This window comes from Panthera onca, chromosome A1, assembly GCF_046562875.1.
Source record: "Panthera onca isolate mPanOnc1 chromosome A1, mPanOnc1 haplotype 2, whole genome shotgun sequence".
NCBI classification, from domain to species: Eukaryota; Metazoa; Chordata; class Mammalia; order Carnivora; family Felidae; genus Panthera; species Panthera onca.
The window spans coordinates 188154780-188178306 of record NC_138339.1 but is presented as its reverse complement, the minus strand read 5'-3'; the positions used below and the strand labels follow the sequence as shown (position 1 = coordinate 188178306).

The 23527-nt window shown below is 40.9% G+C and overlaps 1 protein-coding gene and 1 long non-coding RNA gene across 2 annotated transcripts in view; one reads left to right on the top strand and one right to left on the bottom strand.

Moving 5' to 3' along the window:
• The window catches only part of OBI1 (ORC ubiquitin ligase 1), a 43382-nt gene extending 32128 nt beyond the window's left edge, over window positions 1-11254 (bottom strand). The window contains exon 1 of the mRNA XM_060636890.3: window positions 11123-11254. Within this exon, the coding sequence (XP_060492873.3) occupies window positions 11123-11194 (72 nt within the window). The 5' untranslated portion in view covers window positions 11195-11254. The remainder of the gene's footprint in view (window positions 1-11122) is intronic.
• On the top strand, window positions 10602-20335 carry LOC132681953 (uncharacterized). The gene is made up of 4 exons (XR_009611351.2): window positions 10602-11008; window positions 11853-12021; window positions 18534-18634; window positions 19027-20335. It is a non-coding gene; the product is annotated as an uncharacterized LOC132681953 (long non-coding RNA).
• The last annotated feature ends 3192 nt before the right edge of the window (window positions 20336-23527 follow it).

Below are 23527 nucleotides of genomic sequence, written 5' to 3'. Positions count from 1 at the left end.
TTCGTTCATTTGAAAGGGGTCTCCGCCCTCAAAGAAATCACAGGTGTACGGCAGTTCAAGATAGGCAGGTAATCATTTTCAGTCTCACTGTGAAGAACTCTCTGGTTGGGGTGCCTGGGTGGCTCAGCTGGCTAAGTGTCAGACTCTTGGTTTCGGCTCAGGCCACGATCTCACGATTCTTGAGTTCAAGCCCCCCATCGGGCTTTGCGCTGACAGCATGAAGCCTACTTGGGATTCTCTCTTTCCTTTTCTCCCTGCCCCTCCCCAGCTCAGGGAAGGAAGGAAGGAAGGAAGGAAGGAAGGAAGGAAGGAAGGAAGGAAGGAAGGACGGACTCACTCACTCTCTGGTCTTTGTCTGGCTTTCCAAACGTTTAGATGCTCCCTTGATTATGAACACTAACATATGAAAACTAAATAAGGGAAGATAAATTCAGCATGCATTTAGACTTCCTTTTAGAGAAACCAATTCTAATTCATTCAGTTCAAATGATTAGACAGGACTGATCTGAGTGAATGAATGAGACCATAAAGGACAGCTTCTCAAACTCTTCTTCTAAAGTGAGCCTACCTACAGAGCAAGGAGTGAATGTTTATCTAGGACGTATTCTTGGTCAGAGTCTCAAGAGGCAGACAAGTTGGAACTTCCTTTGCAGGTTCTGTTTTTTCCTAAAAAGTCAAGTGATGCGTCCGAGTCCAGACCATTATATATTTTGGGGTGTTTTAATTTCATCTTTAAGTCATGAAATGTTTTAAGAAGAAAAAATTTCTCAAACTACATACCAAAAAGATATTGCCTTATCTATCCTGTAGCTTCCTGCAACACACACACACATACACACACACCACATTCCTGCAATACTCCTAGAAGTACATATACCCCTAAATTAAGAAACTCAGCTAATGAAAGAAAACTTATCTTCTTGGGCTTTTAAAGCAACGATTTAATGTTTTTTTTTTTTAAGTCATGAACTCATCTAAAATGGATGAAAGCCAATGGTCAAAACATAAAACTGCACATTTAAGGAGATTCAAGATGGTCTCCTACTGACTACAGGCTTCCCTCATTAGAAGCTCATTTAAAGGCCATCAGTATTTTTTTTTTTTATTGTAGAGACAGAACATGAGCAGGGGAGAGGGGTACAGGGAGGGAGGGGGACAGAGAGAGAGAGAGAAAAAGAGGGGGGGTGGGGAGAAAGGGAAAGAGAATTTTAAGCAGACGCCACACTCAGTGCGCAGCCTGATGCGGGGCTCCATCCCACAATCCTGGGATCATAACCTAGGCCCAAATCAAGAGTCAAATGCTCAACCGACTGTGCCACACAGGCACCCCATAAAAGCAATCAGTATTTTCTCTGTAACTGCTCCCACAACTAAGGTTAAATACCTCCCCAATCTAAAAAAAGGTTTTGGACATCACAATGGTTGGTGCTATCATTAACTAAGGTGAGAAAAGTGGAGGAAGAGGAGTCTTATAGGTGGTGGAAATCAAGAACTCTGTTTTGGCTATATTAAATCTGTGATGCCAGGGTGACTTTTAAATGGACAAGGCAGAGTCTGAGAATCACTGGCATAAAAAATTAAAGCTACAGGACTGGAGGAGATCTCTTCCATGGGCAGAGTAGCTGGAGACAAGGCATTCCAGGAAGCAGAGGAAGGAAAAAAAAGGAGCAACAGCAAAGGGAACTAGTCTTACAGAAGCCAAGAAAAGTTTTTCAAGAGGAAGACAGTAGCCAAGCATGTCAAATAAGAAGAAAATGAGCTTGATATGGACAGAGAAATGACTATGGGATTTAATTACATGGAAGTCATTGTGATGTGTTACTGACAAGCACTGTTTCAGTGAATGATAGGGGTGGAAACTTGATTGAAGTCTGAGAGACAGAGAAGGTGAAGTGATGACAGAATATAGACAATTCTTTCATGTTTTGCTGTAAAAGAGTGAGCATAAAAATAAGACCATGATAAGAAATGCCAATGGGAATGTTATGGTAAGGAGGGAATATTAATGATGAAGGAAGAAAAGCAGGGATCAGAGCCATAGGCAGCAAAGTCCCTAAGAAGTCAAGAGGTAATGAAATCCAAAGCACAAAGGAGAGGTTTGGCTTTTATGGGATTGAGGATCTGTCTTTCATTGTAACAAAAGGGAAGGCTGAGGGTGTGAGAACAAATGCAAAGGTTGGAAGATCTGCTGATGGAAATGAGAGAACTCATATCTAACTATTCCAAATGCCTATATTTCATCATCAAATACGAGGTGAGGTTACCAATTGAGAGTGAGAAGTTGGGTAGGGATATCAACTTGAGAAAACAGGATAAAAGCAGTTATTTTGAAAAGTGAAAAAGTAAACTTACTAGTAATTTTGGCAGGATTGCCAAACATTGTTGAGTTCCTATTTGAGATCTGTGGTTTTGACTATAAACTAAGACCAATTGAACATAGATGTGTATTTTTCTTACCAATTTTTACCTGTTCAGTTTCAGGCAGGAAGCAAATGAGTAGTACAGTTTACTCAGAGTTGGATTTTTGCCAAGGAGAAAGAGCGAGACAAAGGAATGATGACCATAAATGTCCACGGCTAACAAGGGACATGAGTGTATGAATGGTAATGATGACGGTGAAAAAGTGATGTTCATAGAGCCAATGAACTGGTCTTGATAAGGCTGAAGTAATGCTGGAGAGGAGTCACAATGAAAAGAGGATCAGAGGGTAAGTTGCTTCTAATCAAAATACCGGAGGTGGTAGAGCTGCTTTCTCTAATGTTTTTTCCTGGGCCATCTTATCTGGCATAGTTCTATTTCCTCTCTTAATCTCATGTATCACATGATGTTAACATCTTTCCTATGACAACTCCTGAGAACCCTCTGTAACTGGACCTCAGTAAGTGGCAGAGCTTAGGCTTTGAGAGATAAACCTGGGGCCAACTCCAGCTCTGCCATTTGAGCTGTTTGATCTTGGGCAAGCCCTTTAGTGACAATGAGCTTCTGCCTCTGAAAACAGTGGTTTAACTCAGTATACTTTTCATTCAGGCATTAAGATTTAGAAATGTAAAGATGTAAATACAGAGAATACCACAAAACAATCCTAAAAAAAAGAGAGAAAGAAAGAAAAAAGAAAAGAAAAGAAAAGAAAAGCTAATAACATTACTATCTCCGTATGCTTAGGAGCTAACACCATGGAAGGATCTTGTAGCTGCCTCAACCACAGCATGTTCAAAACCGAACTTGGCCTCCTCCACACATTTGCTCCTCCTGCTGCATTCCTTATCTAAGTTCATGGCAGTACTGCCTCATTACTTGGGCTAAAGCACTCAGAGCTATCTCTGACTCACTTATCCTTACCACCCAATCTTTCACCAAATTCCGGTATCATGTATCAAGTCTAAGAAGCCAGAGACTTTAAGATGCACCAATATTTTATGTGCCACTAAGAAAACAGAATGGAAAATACAACTGTAATATGCCATCACTTGTAAGATACAGTCAGGTTTCAAAAAGTTATGATGTGAAGAGGCGCCTGGGTGGCTCAGTTGGTTAAGTGTCCGACTTCGGCTCAGGTCACAATCTCATGGTTTGTGGGTTTGAGCCCCGCGTCAAGTTGTGTGCTGACAGCTCAGAGCCTGGAGCCTGCTTCGGATTCTGTGTCTCCCTCTCTGCCCTCCCCGCTCGCACTCTCTCTCTCTCCCTCAAAATAAACATTAAAAAAATTTTTTTTTCAGTTATAATGTGAAAAAAGTCCATCCCAGAATGTCAAAATATGGCAAATCTACCTCCAAGTGTTTTTTGTTTTGTTTTATTTTTACCTATCATGTATCCCTTCTTTTCCATCTTCACCTCAATGAGTTCAGGTTCTCATTCCTTTACCCTTGGATCTACTGCAATGACCTACCTCCTCACAACCTTCCTGGCTTCCAAATATTCAGTTCTGTCCACCTTTCATACTGATGCCAGAGCTACCTTTCTAAAATAAGGATCAGTAGCTTTCACTGCTCGCCTGCAAAACAGCAATGATTTTTCCCTGTTCACAGTTTTAAATATAGCATTCAAAGAACAACATAATCTGGTTCTTAAGTAGCCATTTCGTCTGTTATTTCGATACTGATCTTCTATTTCAATACTTGATATAACCTGTACTTCAAGCACACAGATCTACTTGATGTTCACCAAATTAATAGGCACATTGGAGGCTCCCTGTTTATTGTGCTCTCATTTCTTAGCTTGATATATCCTGCTGGCCTCCAGCTTCCCCAATGAAAATAGACTCCCTTCCAGCTTTTAAGATGAAGATCAACTGCTACCTCTTCTGCAAGGCCTTCATTAATCCTTTTTAGAATTAACCGGGTCTTTGTCTGATTTTCCTAAGGGTACTCCTTATGCATTGATTTAATGTTCACTTCTATCTGCATTGTGCTTTACTTAGAAAATTGTTTACATTCTGTTCTCCCTGTTAGATTTCAGGCTCCTTGGGGGCAGGAGAGGGGCATGCTCATCTTTGTATCCACCTATAGCACTTGCTATAATGCCTGGCACACTCTAAGATTAATAAAAGTGAATTTTGATGTATTAAAATGAAAGGCTGAGATAACATTCCTTTAAGTGTCTCAAGAAGCAAAAGGTCAATGGCCACTGCCAAACTGTGAAACAGCAAAAGTTTAACCTTTCCATTTAATACACCAAATTATATAGAACAACCACAGGCAGACGACTTGACTCTGTCTGCTAAGAGCCACTGGCAATGCCACCCACAGGAGAATTATTTTCACTGTTTGATACCTGGTATTGTCACTCTCATTGGGTTGGAGTTTTGGAACGTTGACTAATTCACTTCTTTGGACCAAGTACTTATCAGATGATTATTTATAAACAATGGTTTAAATTTACCTTAGGAGAATAGAAACCTATAAATAAGAAAGAACTACTAAAACAAATTACTTGTTATTTATTTGACTGTAACCTATAAGAGCAAACTACAAAGCATCTAGCCCTCCCACAATTCCTGTCCACCCATCTTCCTCTACCAAGATCCTGGTATATACAGTATCAAAATATGCATATAATTTTCTTCAATAAAATCTTTCTGAGATAAAGAAATAGTCATAATTTGCCTATATTATTAAACTTTCCATCCAATTTACTCTCAAATGAGATCTGTGGCAGTAAAACAGTATTCTTATGAAATAAAAATGTAAGACAACAATGGCAAGTGACATGTACAATTCCAAACTCATCTAGAGTAAGGATGTTGAAATGATAGTCTAGGAATGCACCCTGAGGGTGGTGAGGAGGAGGAGGAATGGAAGAGAAAGCAAGGTATGAAAAGTGGGCTCTTTGGGGCACCTGGGTGGCTCAGTCGGTTGAGCATCTGACTTCAGCTCAGGTCATGATCTCACTGCTTGTGAGTTCGAGCCCCACGTCAGGCTCTGTGCTGACAGCTCAGAGCATGGAGCCTGCTTCAGATTTTGTGTCTCCGTCTCTCTGCTTCTCCCCTACTTGCACTCTGTCTGTCTCTCTCTCTCTAAAATAAACATTAAAAAAATTAAAAAAAAAAAAAAAAAGAAAAGTGGGCTCTTATCACTGAAATGGGCCTGAGAGGGCAATCCTAGATGCAGAAAAGATTAACCCTAAATCTGCAATTCTACTACACAATTGTCATTTCTTTTATTTGAAGATGTTTCAATTTTAAGAGACCACTTTACCACCAAAGCTCCTTTCTTAAAAAATAGATGTACCTGAGAGAAGTCATGTCAAAATGGGTTATTCATTAATATCCATATCATCCTGGACTCACCTACTAGGAGTTATTATACACTGGTTTAGGACAAGGTTTCCCAAATTCAGCACTACTGACATTCTGGACTGAAGAACTTTTTTTTTTTTTTTAAAGTTTATTTATTTTGAGAGTGTGCATGCAAGTGCGGGAGGGGCAGAGAGAGAGGGAGAGAAGGCCAAGCAGGCACCACACTGTCAGCCAGACCAGGGGCTCAAACCCACAAACCAAACCATGAGATCATGACCCAAGCCAAAACCAAGAGTCTGACGCTCAACCAACTGAGCTACCCAGGGGCCCCTGGACTGAAGAACTTTTTGATATAGGGATCTGTCCTGTATATTGTAGGATGTTTAGCTAGCAACATCCCTGGGCTCTACCCAGTAGACGCAAGTAGCACACCCCTGGAGACAATCAGAGGCGTCTCTAGGCACTGCCAAATGTCCCTGCAGGATGAAATCCACTCCCAACCCTTTCAGAACCACTGGTGTAAACTATTCACATATTTCCCTAACAACCTAATGGGGTTGGTAGTATCTAATTCATTATCAGCTGTGGAAACTGAGTCTCAAGGAAAAAATAACACAGGTTATAAGTGGCAGAACCAGTATTTAACCATCATTCAATGTGATCCAACTGCAAATTGAGTGCTCTTTCAACTAAGAAATAGTTTTTTCTTCCTTAGTACAGAGTTAGTGAACAATAATCTGGGAGTAAGAAATAGAGAGCACATGCCTGAAAGAAGCAAGAAATTTGGATCAAGACTTTGGGGTCAATAGGGGCTGTAGAAAAAGGCCACTGAGAGAAGTGATGGGAAGGAAAAGCAACTTAACTGGCCTGGCAATTACACTTCAAGTCGGTTCCTGTGCCTTTTATCATCTTTGCTAGAGACTCGAGTTCATTTTTCTTCAAATAATATTCTTTCTTGCACCTATGTCAGAATTTTATGGGTTTCACTAGGGAAGACCTAGAAAGACTGAAAAAGAAGGCTGAGGTATAAAAATGATGGGTAATAATAACTCCTCTGCCTCAATTTGGGGATTTTGGAAATTTTTCAAAATGAAATTTCTGGATTGTTCTTGCTATGTTTCAAGAAATCTTTGGCTCTGGGCCAAAACTTAGATCCTAGAACTTTAATAAAACTATGTGATCCTGAGAACTAAGCTGCTTAATACCTATTGGTTTAGGTCTCCATTTCTTTCTAGGTAAAAGAAGAAATAATATATCTTGCCTCCCCCACCTTCATCACTACCTAGAATGCTTTCAAGGATCATATTTCTTTAGTAAATATGTCAGCTCTTACATACCAATCTTAAAATTATTAGGATACATCAATACTTTTTTTTTAGTAATTTTTAAATTATGTCCTAAGTACATAAAAACATAATACTGTATTTTTTGAAAGTGTCTGCATTCTTCAAACTTAATTTGGAAAGGAAAAAAATGTAGTCATATGGCTTTTGTCAAAGTAAATTACTTGTGACAATTATGTACAATCCACTCTTGGGAACTGAAGAGTCAATCAGGAATCAAACGTGGGCTCAATGTACTGAGGTCGATAACATGCTGGCCAATCAACAGCCCCTGATGAACACTGATTAATTAGTTTAGTTGCATAAGGCTTCTTACCTAGCCTTACCTTGTCAACATTTTTAATCAACAATATGGGTGGAATGCAAGGCCTCCCTCAAAGAAGGGATTCTTCCAGTAGTATTCCTAGCTTGAAACAGTCCACCCTACTTTGGACACTGCAAGAGACAGATACCCCATATCCTAAGGAAGCTGATTTCGTTTTGGATTATTTCAGCCACAGGGCTTGCCCTTACATAAGTACAAATCTTAATACTGTAGAGCTACACAAAGCTTGATTCCCTTCCAAATGAAAAATAGTCTGTATTTAAAAATTTGCTATTATGTCCATTCATTCCAACACAATTCCATTCCACATATTCGAACCTCAATTTCAACTCCTTTCTAAATTTCAAAATACTCTAGTTTTTTTATATTGAAGTCTCAAACTGGACTTATACTCAAGTGACGAATAACTGAATATGATACACTAACGTTGAAGAGCACCAGAAGTCTAGTTGCTTGTCACTTCACTTCAGAACCTCCTTCACCTTTCATTAAACTAACTATAGTCTACATTGGGAGACATGTTACTCACGGAAAAATGCAGACTTAGTCAAAAACATGCAACAATAATTTGATTTTGCAGCTGGAATCCTAATTGATGAGAAAAATGACTGGAATTATCTAGAGATAAACTGGTCTGTAGCAATCTGGTACCAGGACCTAAATGTCACTTAACTGATATCCTGAACCTGTATTTCTGCTTGCTGGCCCACTAGTTCTAGGCAAAAAGAAAAAATTAAGGAGGAATAGGCAAAAAAATATATTACACATAACTCATCCCACAGAATGTGTATCTAACTTCTTCAAACACATAGAGCTCTTGAGATATTGGCAAGGTTGCTAAACATTATTAAGCAGAAAGAATCCACCTTTAAGGCTAAGGCAGAGAAAGGCAGAAAATGCAAAATGTCTAAACTGTCCAATTTTAAGTACATTTGTATCCAAAAGACAAAGTATTGACAGTGTGCATACTTAGGCTATCTCCACTACTCTTATGTCTCTATTCTTCCCCATCCCTGTCAGCATCTATATTATCTATTCGGATTTAAGGTCTCTCCCACCCCCAACTCTTCCTTTAAGGTAATATGCACTTTTTTTTCTTTTTTTTTTTTCTTTTTTTAACAGTGACTTCTCAGGGATAATGGCTCCTAATTCTGTTGAACAATCAAAAGAAAAGAATCTTGCTAATGGTGAGATTTTTGGACAAATAATGAGGGCAGCAAAAGAATGGTTATCTGAGAGAGGGCTAGTCAAAAAGGACCTTACCGCAGATCTCAGAGGTGGCCAGAGGTGTGTGTCAGGGAGGTGGACGCGGCATTGGAAACACGGTACTACCCCAGGTTATGCTATCTCCAGTACTCCACAATTACCGTCATGTGGTGAGGGTTAAGTGGCCCAAACAGATCAGATTTCCTTTAACTGTACAAAAGGCAGCAGTTATACGGAACCAGTTAAAACCTGGATGTACTGCGGCAATTTGTAGAACAAACAGGTCCCACTCCATTGGGAAAGCAAATCTTCATAGAATGAGTGCACTTCCTCAGGAAGCAACTGGGAAGAACAGTTACTAGAAAGGCTGGTTTCCTCATTTGAGGGCCTGTCTCAGTGCCCACACTAAAGTTTAATATTTATTGAATATTATTATGCCCCAGACCTTATGCTAAACACTACAACTGAATTACTTCATTTAATTGTGCCCAGAATGCAAGAAAGAGTGTTGCTTCTATTACCATTCCCATCTCACAGATAAGGAAACTGTTCTGAGACAGGTTAAGTAACTTGTGTAAGGTCACAGAACTAATAAATGGAAGAAGCTAAAACTCATAGTCTGAACACAGAACTCAGGCCTTCAATACATTTATGCTTCCACAGTAGACAGAAGAAGATGCCTGTTTACAAACCATTAATCTTTTATTAGATTTCATTTTAGAACACAGCTAAGCAATACAGGAAAAAAAGAGAGAAAGGGATGGAGGGGAGGAGGCACACTACAAGAGTGTCTGCTATCACAGATGAGCTCACGTGAGTTTTTAGGAAGAATTTACTGAAGACACAAATGATAACAGAGGTTCAAGCCAGAGACTCTAAGCCTTAGCTTTTTTATGTCAAAAAAAAAAAAAAATGGGGCAACCAGCCCTATCTATTTCACAGCACTGGTGAAATGAGTAAATGAAGTAATTAAATGCATACAAGAGCATTCTGTAAACTGCAAATCACTGTATTCTACTAGGTATCCTTTTTTGTTAAACACAAAAAGCACAGGTATGGAAAATCAACCAGGCAGAACACATTGTCAACACAACTGCAAAAGAGCCTGTTAACTAATGGAAACTAGATATAATGTGTACAACTAAGACCAAAGGAAAATTATTTCCCAAGATATTTTTATCAGCTTTTAATGCTACTGTTGAGAGTAAATGCACTCAGAACTTAACCCGTACTTGTGGCAACTTCATGTCAGAGACCAAATGTAGACTAGCAAATATAAACATCATCTCCCCCTCCTCCCAGCTCTGTATGTGGGCAGTGGCAGCAAATACCAGCTCAAATACCACCCTCTACGCCACCATCCTTGATCTCTCCAGTCAGAATTGATCAAGCCATCCCCTGTATGCGCTCACAGCACATTTGCTATTTCCTTGGCATTTCATTCTGACTGATACCAAGAGTTACCAGTTGCTTCCAAGCCTGACTTCCTACTACTGCTTGAACTCAGTAAATTCACACAGAACCCCAAACACCTAAGGCAGATGATCATACTGGCTGGCACTCCAATGTTTGCTCTATGAAGTTTCTAGGTCTCAATTCCACGCAGGAGGCTGTAGTTTCAGTCTGCACTCGAGGGTAAACAGACACATCACAAATGTAAAAACAATTCGGGGTGGGAAAAAAGTCTGACTGCTCATACATAGGATCTTCTTTCTTGATCTATGCGTTAAAGAAACGCTCTTTTAAAAACCAAGTGGGAGGCACAAAAGAAATGAAAGAAGAGACGAATGCATCAGACTCTTCAAAATTCTGTTTCTAATTCAGAACTACTTTATCTAGCTTCACAAACACGTTAGACACCTCTTGCAACACAAAGAGCGGGGATTCCATCTCATCGCTGAATGGTTCCAAAAGACCATGCCTCTCATTCTAAATACCACTCAGGGGTGGGTACTATTTACCTTTCAAATTCTGAACCCAGAGCAAAGGACATTCTAAAGGCAGGGTTAAGCAAAGGAAAGGATGTTGGAAATGGAAAAGACTCTCCAATTAACACAGCGGGCAGGCCCAAGGACAAGAACATTCCACTTGTGTAGGGGACGAAGGAATCTTGGGCAAGACTCCCTGGAAACGTGCTTTAACGGGCTTCATACACGCCACACAGGTGGCAAAGGGGCGTAAAATACTGTTGCGATTCCTTACTGACGAGGCCTCCTTCGACGTCGGAGTCGGCCGGCCGGGTGAGGCCGGCGGAGCTAACAGAGCCGCCTGGCCGCCCTTCCTTCAGACCCCAGGCCGCTGTCATCCCCCTCCAAAAGGCGCAGAGGATGAACCCAGCAACCACGACGCGTTCCCTTCGTCCCCCAGGACGCGGCCTCCCAGCGCCTGAGGAGAACGCGGGTAAGCGTCTGCACCCATCTCCCCGTCCCCGCCACACACGGAGACCGCCCTCGGCTCCGGCGGGCGACTTCATACCCGACCCTGTTTCGAGAAGTGCCCAGAATCACCCATTACCTTCCCCAAGCAAATGTGGCACGTGATGGGCAGAGTGAGCGACAATGTAACGTTCTGCACGGTCTGAGCCATGGCAGCGTTCAGAATCCCGCCAACACGGAAGTCCCGCCGACGGCGGCTCCTAGCCGCGACTGGGGCCGCGCGAGGCCGGCTACGGCAGCCTGGCAGGGCCACAGCCCGCCGGGAGAGGAAACGAAAACGCGCTTTTGAAACGTGCGGCCAACACGGCTTTTCCTTTCCTTCCTTCTTCCCTCCCTCCCTCCGGAGCTTCCTTCCTTTCCTCCCTTTCTTCCTTTCATTCAAAAAAAAAAAAAAAAAAAAAAAAAGCCCCGGGTTCGGAAGCTGCAAGATTCTTGAGAATGAGGAGGAAGGCGGTTTACTATGGGCATCGATGGAGGATCTTGAAAGTTTAAATGAAAGAGTAGCAGTGCAGAGCAGAGAGGAAGATGGGGAAAGCGATTTTAAATGCCTTACTCTTTCCCGGAGGGTGGGTGGGAGTTTTCTGCCTAAAAAACCCCACACAGTCTGCAAACGCAGGGCGCAGTCAAAACAGGAAGAGATAAAATGTTATATATACATTTTAATTTTCAAAAAAAAAAAAAAAAAAAACACCTTTCTGCCGCTCTCAGATCTTTTTCCATTCTGAAATGATGCGATGTTCCTTAAAAACAAGAAATAGTGATTGTCTCTTGATCTCTTTCTGAGACGATTTGGATACATTTAATCGCAGGTTTCCCTGAAGGCTTGCTTTTCATTGGCCTTTCTGTGGTTTCCAACGGAGACTAAAGGGTCAGGGCCACGAACTCTGATTTACACGTCCAAGTGAGAAAGCTGCAAACAGTGCCAGCCGTCCATCCTCTGGAAAGCACTTGAACAAGCCTGTGAAGCCTTCATTTCAGGTGCGTGGTTTGGATAAGCTAGGTAACATTGGGCTGTAGGACTCGGAAGGAGAATGTGTGAGGTTCTAAGTTAGCATTTCCTACTAGTGAAAAAGAAAAAACTCTAAAAGTTCCTTCATGAATCTTGAATGTAACAGATTTGGAATTTAATTGCAACTTACTTTAAGTGAGGGCCAATGTGATTAATTTATGCAAACATACAGTTGTGAGTAGAGAGATTAAAAACAAAACCAATGGAACTACTTCTACCCATCTTTGGGAAAACGACACAGAGACAGTATAATTAGAAGCAGCAGGTGGTCAAAGGAAAGGGTTTCTGGATCTGTATGGGACGGTAGAAATCACTGTCCCAACAACTTTCTGGCTCTACTGGCTTCAGATAATTTATTTGACCTTTCTGCTTCTTAGCTTCCTTCTTGGTAAAGTGTGTGTGTGTGTGTGTGTGTGTGTGTGTGTGTGTGTGTGCGCGCGCGCGCATTAAAAGAGGTCAATGTATGTTTACTATCATGTCTCAAAGAAACACAATAATGAGACTGGACCAGCCTGAAGAAACCTAAGTCCAGTTCAAAATCTGCTCACAAGTGACAGTGAAAATTCTTTGAAACATCTCAATAACTTCATTTCCTGGGAATTGGAGGCCATCATGCATTTGGAATTGGAGAACTAGGGAAAACTGCCTAGTTATTGGCCACTTTTTCAAAATGCCTGGCATAAAGTCACTTGGTTTGGCTATTTTTTGGCTTTTTGAAGTCATATTTTTATGGAGTCTGGAATTCACATGTTTTCCTAATGCATCATTCCTGGCCAAGAGTGTAGATGTTAGGCTTCAGAATGAGACAGCTCCAGGTGGATACCCACTGTCATTCAAGTTTCACCTTGTCCCCAGCCTGCTGTGTTCTTCCTGTTCTCACCTCACTGATAGCTAAGATGGTATATGTTAGGACCTGTCATTCCCACCCTTTGAGTGGGATGTAGGACTGAGAATGTTTTGCCTTTCACATCCATCCCTAGAAACTGCAGCAGGGAGACATGTTGAAGACATTTTTTTGTGGTTGTTTTTTTAGTTATTGGGGCAAATTCATTTCTTGTTAATCACCTCAATGATTGGTGTTAATACTCAGTCACAAAGCTGAGTTTAAAAAACCATACCCTACCTTTTAGGTAAAATGTCAAAACCTAGACTCTTCCCAACATCTCTTTCCACATTCGCTATCATTGTCATGGCTTCTTGGTGCTTAGTGCTTTGTCCACATAGTTATTTCTGTGTTGATCACGCTGTATTATATTTGGTTATGTGTTTGCCCCCACAATAGACTGTTTCTTGAGGTCAGAGATTGTGTATGATATCTAGTATCTGGTACTCGGTGACTGTTCCACAAAAGGTAATATTTTCTTTCGCTACAGACACAGGGTGCTGTAAAAATTGCCTTTACTTGTTTTTCACTTCAAAATGGAAGACTTTTTAAAAATTTGGTTTTTGCTAATTATACATTTAATTTAAAATTTAAAATTAAATTATAATTTAAAAAATTAGCTTTTTGCTAATTATAAAAATAATAAGGCTCATCTTAAGAAAAGTAAGCCATTTTTAAATATATAAAATAATAAGCAGGGGTGCCCTGGGTGGCTCAGTTAAGCATCTGACTTCAGCTCAGGTCATGATTTCATGGTTTCTGAGTGCAAGCCCCACATTGGGATCTGTACTGACAGCGCAGAGCCCGCTTCAGATCCTCTGTCTCTCTCTCTCTCTCTCTCTCTCTCTTTCTCTCTCTGCCCCTCCCCTGCTCACTCTCTCTCTCTCAAAAATAAACATTGAAATAATAATAAAATAAAATAATAAGCCAAATTTCTTCAGTACTAACGCCTCACTTTTCTATCCTGTGTGGTAATCACTGTTAAATTCTAGAACATATCCAAACATTTTAAGTCATGTATATGTGTATAACCACAAATAGGATCATACCATAACATACCTGCTTTTTTTTTTTTAACTAATGTTTGGTGGATAGGTACACACACATACATATCTAAATAATACTGTTAGAGGGGCGCCTGGGTGGCTTGGTCGGTTAAGCGTCCGACTTCGGCTCAGGTCATGATCTCACTGTCTGTGAGTTCGAGCCCCGCGTCGGGCTCTGTGCTGACAGCTCAGAGCCTGGAGCCTGTTTCAGATTCTGTGTCTGTGTCTCCCTCTCTCTCTGCTCCTCCCCTGTTCATGCTCTGTCTCTCTCTGTCTCAAAAATAAATAAACATTAAAAAAAATTTAAAAAAAAAAATAAATAAATAAATAAATAATACTGTTAGCAATACAGGTTGATTATGACTCCCTCTAGGCCCAAACTGATTGCATGCCAATTCCCAGGCTTTGCTTTTTTTTTTTTTTTAATTTTTTTTTCAACGTTTTTTATTTATTTTTGGGACAGAGAGAGACAGAGCATGAACGGGGGAGGGGCAGAGAGAGAGGGAGACACAGAATCGGAAACAGGCTCCAGGCTCCGAGCCATAAGCCCAGAGCCTGACGCGGGGCTCGAACTCACAGACCGCGAGATCGTGACCTGGCTGAAGTCGGACGCTTAACCGACTGCGCCACCCAGGCGCCCCTAGGCTTTGCTTTTGATAATGCAAATAGTTTAAGGCTAGGAACTATCCTTTCCTTCTGCTCTATGAACAGCATTTCCTTTTGTTGACAAATCATGTTCTAAATAGATGTTATTTGGCCAATTTTGTTAAATTAACGCTATTTCTCTAATAGAAAAACAAAGATTACTTGGCTCATTGTAATCTTTGTAAATTGTACAAAATGTACAATTGTACATTGTAATCTTTGCTTATTGTAAATTGGCTTAATCTCTTTCTGGACTTCCTAGTAGCCTTATGGAGAGTCCTGTGACCCAAGGAATTCTATCAGATATAACATCTGAGATGGGCTAAAGCCCCCTAAATTCTTAGAATTATAAATTTTTACAACTAGAAAGAATCTAGGGTTTGTTTTTTTTTTTAGCAGGTTCTCCTTTCAGAGATGAAGATATTGAGACCTAGAGAGATAAACCACCAGGAAATGGTAGATTTGGAACTAAATCCTAGATCTCACTTGGATTCTCTGAGATTGTTAGCCCCATGCCTTAGTGTAAGTGCAAGATGTATTATTATTAATAAAGTAGTTCAGTAATAAAAAGTCAGTTATAATTGAATTTCTTTGCTAAGAAAACCATCAAATAGCTATGGAACACCTTTTACCCCTTGTTTAAATCAGATTCATTTTTATGATAAATTATTTAAAAGCAAGTTTAAAAAAATATAAAATCTTAAGTGCTATTAAAAATTGATTAGGCATGCATTATTCTTTCATTGACCCAGTTCAGATTGTTTTTTAATTTTTTTTTGGTCAAAGCTAATAAATTTGAGTAGATGTTTCAGACAGACATTTTGTAATCATTTGGTCATCAGTCAATTAATCACAACTTCATAAATATTGATTTCAGATTATATTTATTTTTCATTCCTGAAAGACAATCTTTTTTGTTGTTGTTTGTTTTAAATTTATACTCCCCCACTTGGATTGTGGTTAACACTGAGGAAACTCATAAAAGTTGGATTAATTTAAGCATAGGTGCTGGCCCAGCCGCATGGACGTCAAGAATGGTACTGCCTTCTCACAGGCTGCAAATTCTGAACTAAAATGTCTTAAGATAGTGGCATGAAAGATGCTTGTTACTACTATAGCAAAAGAACTTGGGTTTTTCTTGCAAGGTTTTTTGTTTTTGTTTTTGTTTTTTTAAAGAAAGACTACTAAAAGTTAGCCTGCATTCATTTAATGTACTTCTATTAAAAACATTAAGGAACAACGAATTCAGGCAATGTTCTGCCTCAGGGAGCTTTCATTCTACTGGGAAGTTGCTCCAAGCATTGGCTTGGAGCCAAATCTTTGCCTCTTGAGTAGCAGTTGAGGTTTTAATGCTTAATTTGCATATCAAGTTTGTATGTAAATCACAATATAAGTGATTGCGAAAGGAATAAATAAATGAATGAATGAATAAAATAAATAAATAAATAAATAAAATTAGTTATCTGTTGTTCCATCAATATTTAAAAATCTTAAATGGCTTTTTAAAAATGTTTATTTAATTTTGAGAGAGAGAGAGAGAGTGTGTGTGTGTGTGTGTGTGTGTGTGAGCGGGGGAGGGTCAGAGAGAGAGGGAGACAACAGAATCAGAAGCAGGCTCCAGGCTTAGAGCCGTCAGCACAGACTCCAATGTGGGGCCCAAATCCACAAGCTGTGAGATCATGACCTGAGCCAAAGTCGGATGCTTAACCGACTGAGCCACCCAGGCGCCCCTAATTTTTTTTTTTATATGCCAGGCACTGGTCTAAAAGTTGGGTATACAGCTGTGAATGCCTGCCTACTTTTATTCATTCAACAACCACTTCACTGACTACCAATGACATGCCAGCCACTGTGCTATTAATGAGCCATTTTATAAATGGAACCACTGAGCCCAGCTCTTCTATTCTACCATAAAAATGCCTATTTCTACAGTAATTTCTCTTCTGGATGTGCTTATTGTCAGTTAGCCTCTGGCATTGTGACACAGCAAGTTATAGTTTTAAATATTTTAAAATGTTGCAAATTGGATGATTGTTTTAAATTAGGTAATTTTTAAAAGAATATTTTAGTTCCACCTAAGGCTAAGTGGTACTTCACAAATGTTTGTTGAATGCTAGAGAATAAATAAAGGAAATGTTATCTCTGGGAATATTGTTAACAGATTTTAACAGGAACCAGAAGACGGAAAAGCAGTGGGATTTGCCACAGTAGCAGAATCGGGAACACAGTTCTGAGATCCTGACTGCTTTTGTCTTTAAATTGCCCGCAGAGCACTTCTTTTTCTTTTTGCCCTTTGTTTAGGGGTTAGCAGAACTTCCAAGATAAGATCCTCCCATAAGAACTTAAAGCCAGGCCCTTGTTTTCATGTTATTTACTTAAGCCCTGTAAATAATGGCACTCCATCTGAGGACACCTCTCTTACAAAGGCATCCTGCACTTGGCCATGGAGTCATCAGCGGCTGGCTGCAGCCTTGCCAAGTTGCTTTAGGTAAAGCATCAACACCTCCTTTACACACTCAACACTCCCCTTCATTGTTTTAGCAGCTGAGTCATTTACTACAAGTGTTATTTAAGATATGGCTCTATTTCCCCATATCACCATCTTCACCTCTCTGATCTGTGATTTTTACTTCTTTTTCTCCCCACACCACTCACTACGACAAGTCTCAACTTTTGTCTCTTTCATGAGGCTTTTCTTGCATGCCCGAGCCTCCTCATAACCCTCTTGCCTTTCAAATTCTGTATCACTTCTAATCTATATCAACCAATTTTGTACCTCATGAATGTATTCTCCAAGCCCCTATTGAACACCTACTATGGCTCAAGCACAATGACAAATGCTAAAGCTAAAAAGCTGAAAGACTGGCTGGAAGTCTGAGATCAAGGTGTCACAGGCTTGCTGCCTTCCGAGGGCGATGAAGACGGATCTGTTCCATGCCTGGCTCCCAGCTTCTGGCGGTTTTCTGGCATTCTTTGGTGTTCCTTGCTTGTAGAAGCATCACGAAGATGCCTACCTTCATATTTATGTGGCTTTCTCCCTGTGTGCATGTCTGCGTTCTAATTTCCCCTTTTTATAAGGTTGGCAGCATGGATTAAGGGCCCGCCCTACTTCATTACCACCTCATCTTGCTTAATTAGTTATATCTGTGATGACCTTCTTTCCAAAGAAGGTCACATTCTGACATAATGGGCTTAAGACTTCAAAATATGAATGGGGGGGTGCACAACTCAACTTGTAACAGTATCTGTGAACACTATTTAAAATGATGTCCAACTCCCTACCTTCAGGGCACATGGTTGGTCTGCTAGGCCTTGCCCTCCTGTCTGTGGTGGGAGCCTGGGTCTAGTTTAGCAAATAAGATACAAGTAGAGGTAATGTGGTTACTTCTTGGCTGGAGCATTTCATTGTCTGTTTGAGGTTGCTGAGAGCTCTCTTTCCCTCTGCCGTGGTGACCATCTAGCATGTAAGATGGAACATATACAGAAAGCAACATGGAACGAGCTTTGACTCTTGATCGGCAAATAGCCTGAAAGAAAACTGAACCTTTATTATTATGAGTGACTAAGTTGTGTTACTATATCATAACCTAGTGTTTCCTGTTACAATAACTTTGAGGAATATGATTTATTTGTATTTTGCTAAGGGCTGAATTGTGTCTCCCCAGAATTTATATGATGAAGCCTACACTCTCAATGTGACTGTATCTGGAAATAGGGTCTTCAGTAGGTAATTAAGGCTAACAGAGATCATGAAGATGGGACCATAATCCCATTGGACTGTGGCCTTGTAAGAAGAGAAAGATCTCTCCTTCTCTTTCTCTTTCTCTCTCTCTTTCCCATCTCCCTATTTTTATTTCTTTCTGAATTTTCATTTTTCTCTTTCTCTCCACTCCCCTCCCCCACTTAGGGACACATGAAGACCAAGGCCGTCTGCAAGCCAGGAGGAGAACTCTCCTCAGAACCCGACCACCTGTGGCATTCTGATCTGGGACTTTCAGTCTCTGAACTGTGAGAAAATAAATGTCCGCCACTTCAGCCACCCCATCTGTGGTATTTTGTTAGGGCAACCTGAGCTGGCGAAGTCACTTTTTTTTCTTACTTATATTGATTTATATGTTTTCCTACTTATGCTTATTTAGACTCTCATAATTTTTTCTTGTGCTTTTTCTAATCTATGAAAAATATTAGTTTTATAATTATAAAAGATTTAACACTTAAAGAAAATTCCTTCAAAGCCACATATTTTAGTAGATGTGCCACCCAGGTTATCTTTACAATGAACTAAATTCAAAGGAAAACCAAAATTCAATTCAAGTTCATAGAAATGTGTTGAAAGCCACAGCTCTCGTGGCCGCTGTCCTGAAGAGCCTCACACCAATCTCCTACCTCTCTTTCTGCAGATACAGACTTTTAATGATAACACAAACCATTTCTGTACTTCACGAACTGAAACGGCGATTTGTGGTGTGGCATCGTTCTCAGTCTTCCTCGAGTGTTCCCTGAGATGGAGGTAACTGTGATAAATCGTAAAACCGTTCACCAAAATCGGCTTCCGCTCCACTTCCTGGACGAGGATTAGATTGTAGAGTTCCACCAGAGTTGGGCCAATGAAATGTGAGCAGAAGCGACATAGATCTCTTTCAACCCGAAGCTCTAAGAGCCCGTGCTTCCTTCCTCACTCCTCTCCCCCTCGCTCTGGGTACTGGCAGTCGCTCCCTATGCCTGGGTCACAGGGAAGACAACAGAGGGCAGAGCTTCAGGCCAAGTCCAGTAGACTTGAAACATGAGCTGGGAAGTCTGTTGTTATAAGCCACCGCGATTTTGGAGCGTTTCTTTTTTAACAGCTACACATCCTAGCCCATCCTCACCTATACAACGTTGGGCACGCTGTGTGAGACTCGGTGTGTGGTGTCTGTGTCTGTACACATGGCACAGGTTAGCTTTTCCTTGGGACAACCTGTGTGACAGACACAGACATAAAGCACTCTGTTCTCCCTTTAGGGGAATCTTGGTGCTGCAGCAGTTGAGGGTATTGTCAGCAAACGTCCTTCAGTTCTCAGTCCTTCAGGGTCTGCCTCAGCTGCAGAGAACCATCTCTACCAACGTCATATCCTTCCTAGGCTGGCCCACATCTGGCAGCCGAGGGAGGTAGGGATGTAAAGGTCCGGCCAATGAAGGACAGCTCTGTTGGGTCATTCAGCTCTAGAGCCCCCTGTGAAATCTGTCAGGTGTGGGTGGGCCCGCACCCCAGCCTGGATCCTTCCTTTGCCCAATCCTACTTCCTTCGCTTCTTGTCCACAGGTGTCGACCACAAGGGCACTTCCTAACAAACCTTTTGCACATTCAGCTGTTTCAGAGTCTTCTTCCCAGAGAACCCAGTCTGCCCCCAACTTGCCTACCTTTAAAGAAAATGAGAGAAGTGAGTGTGTGTGTGTGCGTGTGTGTGTGTGTGTGTGTGTGTGTGTGTGTGTATACACACATATGCTGCCAGTGGGTCTCTGTGCCTTGTTGTCTCCCCCACTTTCCTCCTTTGGTGACCCATTTGTTCATAAATATGCCATTATTACTAATTAGCTGCAGCCAACCTCTGCTCCTGCGGGCCTCGGAGACTGTCTACCTTCCTCTAGCAGGTATGACAAATGTGCGAGCATAACTGGCAGAGTGTGACCTCGTTTCTTTGTTTAAAGTCATTGGGAATAAGAAGGACCATTCAGAGGTCAAGAGGCTGGGCCACTTTAATTTTTGTGTTTTATTTATTTTTAGATTCTTCGGTATATTAAAAACTGAAAAAATGCCGAGTGTCACAAATTGTGTGGTGTATGCTGAATATTTACATTTAACAGATTCATTCCTTTAGCCCAAAATACAAGGCAGTGTAATTACTTTCACATTGACCAAAATAATTATAGGATTTATCATAGCCTATGAACTCCTGGCACTACAGGTAGTACTGTCTTGTACAAGTTTGGGTTTGTTTCTGTTTGTTTCCAATCCATGGGTCACATCCCCATCGGCGGGCCATGAAATCAATTAGTGGGTGAAGAACAGGGCAACCAAAGTGGAAAAAACTCCTTCACCCCCTGTCCCTCCAGCCAAGGTGAAGTAACTGAAAATTTTTATGTGGGATTTGTGACTGTCCCCTTCTAGCTGATGCAGTCTCCTCATTTATCCCAACTTTCTCCACTTTCCCCAGGCCTTCTCCTTCACCTCCATCTGTCCTGATTGCAACCAACACTTTAAGAACCTTCCAGTTGCACACAATGGAACATAAATACACGTTACATTGCATGTGGTAATGGTAAAAGTATTATTTGTTCTGGGTGGTGATGTAAAGTAGATTTCTTACCGAGGCAAGTATTAAAATGTTTGAGAACTAGTATCTTAATGTATATATTTGGGCCGAGTGTTGGATGTCTCCTTTTAATATCATCAGTGTGCCTCTATGACAGAGTATTTATATTCTTTTTTTTTTAATTTTTTAAAATGTTTTATTTATTTTTGAGAGAGAGACAGAGAGAGGGTGCGAGTGGGGGAAGGGCACAGAGAGGAGGAGACACAGAATCCGAAGCAGGCTCCAGGCTCTGAGCTGACAGCATAGAGCCCGACACGGGGCTCAAAGTCACAAACTGTGAGATCATGACCTGAGCCGAAGTCAATGTTTAACCGACTGAGCCACCCAGGCGCCCCTATATTCTTTTTGAGATGATGTTAAAAGTCAAATTTTGAGTCAGCTGATAAAGGTAAGACTTGGGGCAAAAGAATCTAGTTCTCGTCCAAAAGAGGCTTCTTTGCCCCCGTTGCCTGTTCTTCTTACTCCTTCACCGAAGCATAAAGTTACACGTTATATGGTTTCAAGGAATAGTCTAAACCTCGTTGCTGTGACTTTACAAAAACTGCGGAGAAGCAAAAGGAAAGGGTCTTTTATTGCAATTTATTTCTCAGACACATAACCCTAGCAGAGCGGCTAAAGGTAACTCAGTGAGAATGGTGGTTCAGTCCTGCAGATCCTTCTGGTGGACATACTGGTAAATAGCTTGCCATTCTTCCTGTTGTATAGTTAGAAAATTGAGGTTCAGAGAGGTAACGAAACCGCATAGGTATTAAATGCCATAAATAGATTTTCTGACTTGTATTCCAATGGCTGTTTATTCAACAATAATTTGTCAAGGATGCGCTATGTTCTGGAAAATATGTGTTAGGCCTGAAGGATATTGAACTGAGAGAGACATGGTGTCTGCCTTCAAGGAGCTTAATCACTCTGGTACTAAAAGTACCTTTAAAACTCAATCAAAATATAGTAAGATAATATAGCCATAACAGCTACCACTTATAGAGCACTTATTCTGGGGGCACGTGTGACATCTTGCACAGTGCCGTGGAGACCCTGAGGAGAAAGTCTCTTTCAGGGTAGGGATCAGGTAAGCTTTTGCATTCCTGGGAAAGGATAGTTGGAATGTCCAGTAGCCAGAGGAGACAGCACGGGCCCTCAGAACAGTGGGAACTGTGTGTGCAGAGGAAATGGCTGGGTGACAGAGAGCCTTCTGTTACCAGGATGCATGCACGACTTTGGCTATGCAGTAGGGGAAGGAAATCAGGAATATTCCGGAATTTCTACTTGGACAGCAAGGTGGGAGGTGGGATGGAGGCAATTACTGAACTTGAGAAGTTTGTTTAAGATTCAGTGTTGGGATCTTTAAATGGATATTCACTGTCCAGAAGAATTAGCACGTTCTAAACTGTTAGGTTTGTATTTGTCATAAATGACTAGGTTGTAGGAAAAGCTGGTTAAAGTCAGGTTTTTTTGTTGTGACTGGCTTTGCAGGATTTATTTGGAAAAGAAGAATATATCTTGGGATACTTCAATATGCAAACTTTTCCATGAAGGGCTCTTGTCTCTTGATTTAAATTCTATAGCTAAAAGATTGAGGAAATAAGAGAACTCAGTTTTAAAATGTTTATATAAATATAAGAAACCAATGCAATAGATGGACAATGGACAGGTAGTTACCAGAAGATGCAGTCTTGTTGAATGAAAACAGGATACAGTTGAAAATAAAATTTGTATTCAATGATGCTTGAATAACTCTGTCATTACTTTGTTATGTTAGTCATTATTTGGGTGGATCTACAAGGGATATAACATCATTACATAAAAATAAATTTTTATTTACTTCAAAGATTTCATTTTTAAGCAATCTCTACATCCAAAGTGGGGCTCGAACTCACAACCCTGAGATTAAGACTCACATGCTCCACCGACTGAGCTAGCCAAGCTCACCTAAAAATAAATTTTCATGAGTATGAAAGTATAAATCTGGAGGACGCCTGGGTGGCTCAGTCGGGTAGGTGTCCAACCAGCTCAGGTCATGATCTCATGGTTCCTGAGTTCAAGCTCTGCATTGGGCTCTCTGCTGTCAGTGCAGGGCCCACTTGGGATCCTTCATTCCCGCTGTCTCTGCCCCTCCCCCGCATTCTCTCTCTCTCTCTCTCTCTCTCTCAAAAACAAATAAACGTTAAATAAAAGTATAAGTCTGTAGGAGTCAAAACATGTGCTAAATGGGATCAAAAATTCAATTACTGACTAAAGCCCTTTTCATTATTTTCTTACTATATTTTTAATGTTTATTTACTTTGAGAGAGAGAGAGAGAGAGAGAGAGAGAGAGCATACTGGGCAGAGAGAGAGGGGGAGAGAGAGAATCCCAAGCAGGCTTCACGCTCAGCGCAGAGCACAACATGCGGCTCAATCTCATGACTGTGAGATCATGACCTGAGCTGAAATCAGGAGTTGGGCCTTTAACCAACTGAGCCACCCAGGTGCCCCAAGCCCTTTTGTAAACTGGTGAAAATAGAGTATGCTGTGCTTTTTAGAGAACAAATGGAGGTAATATTTTGGAAAAGGA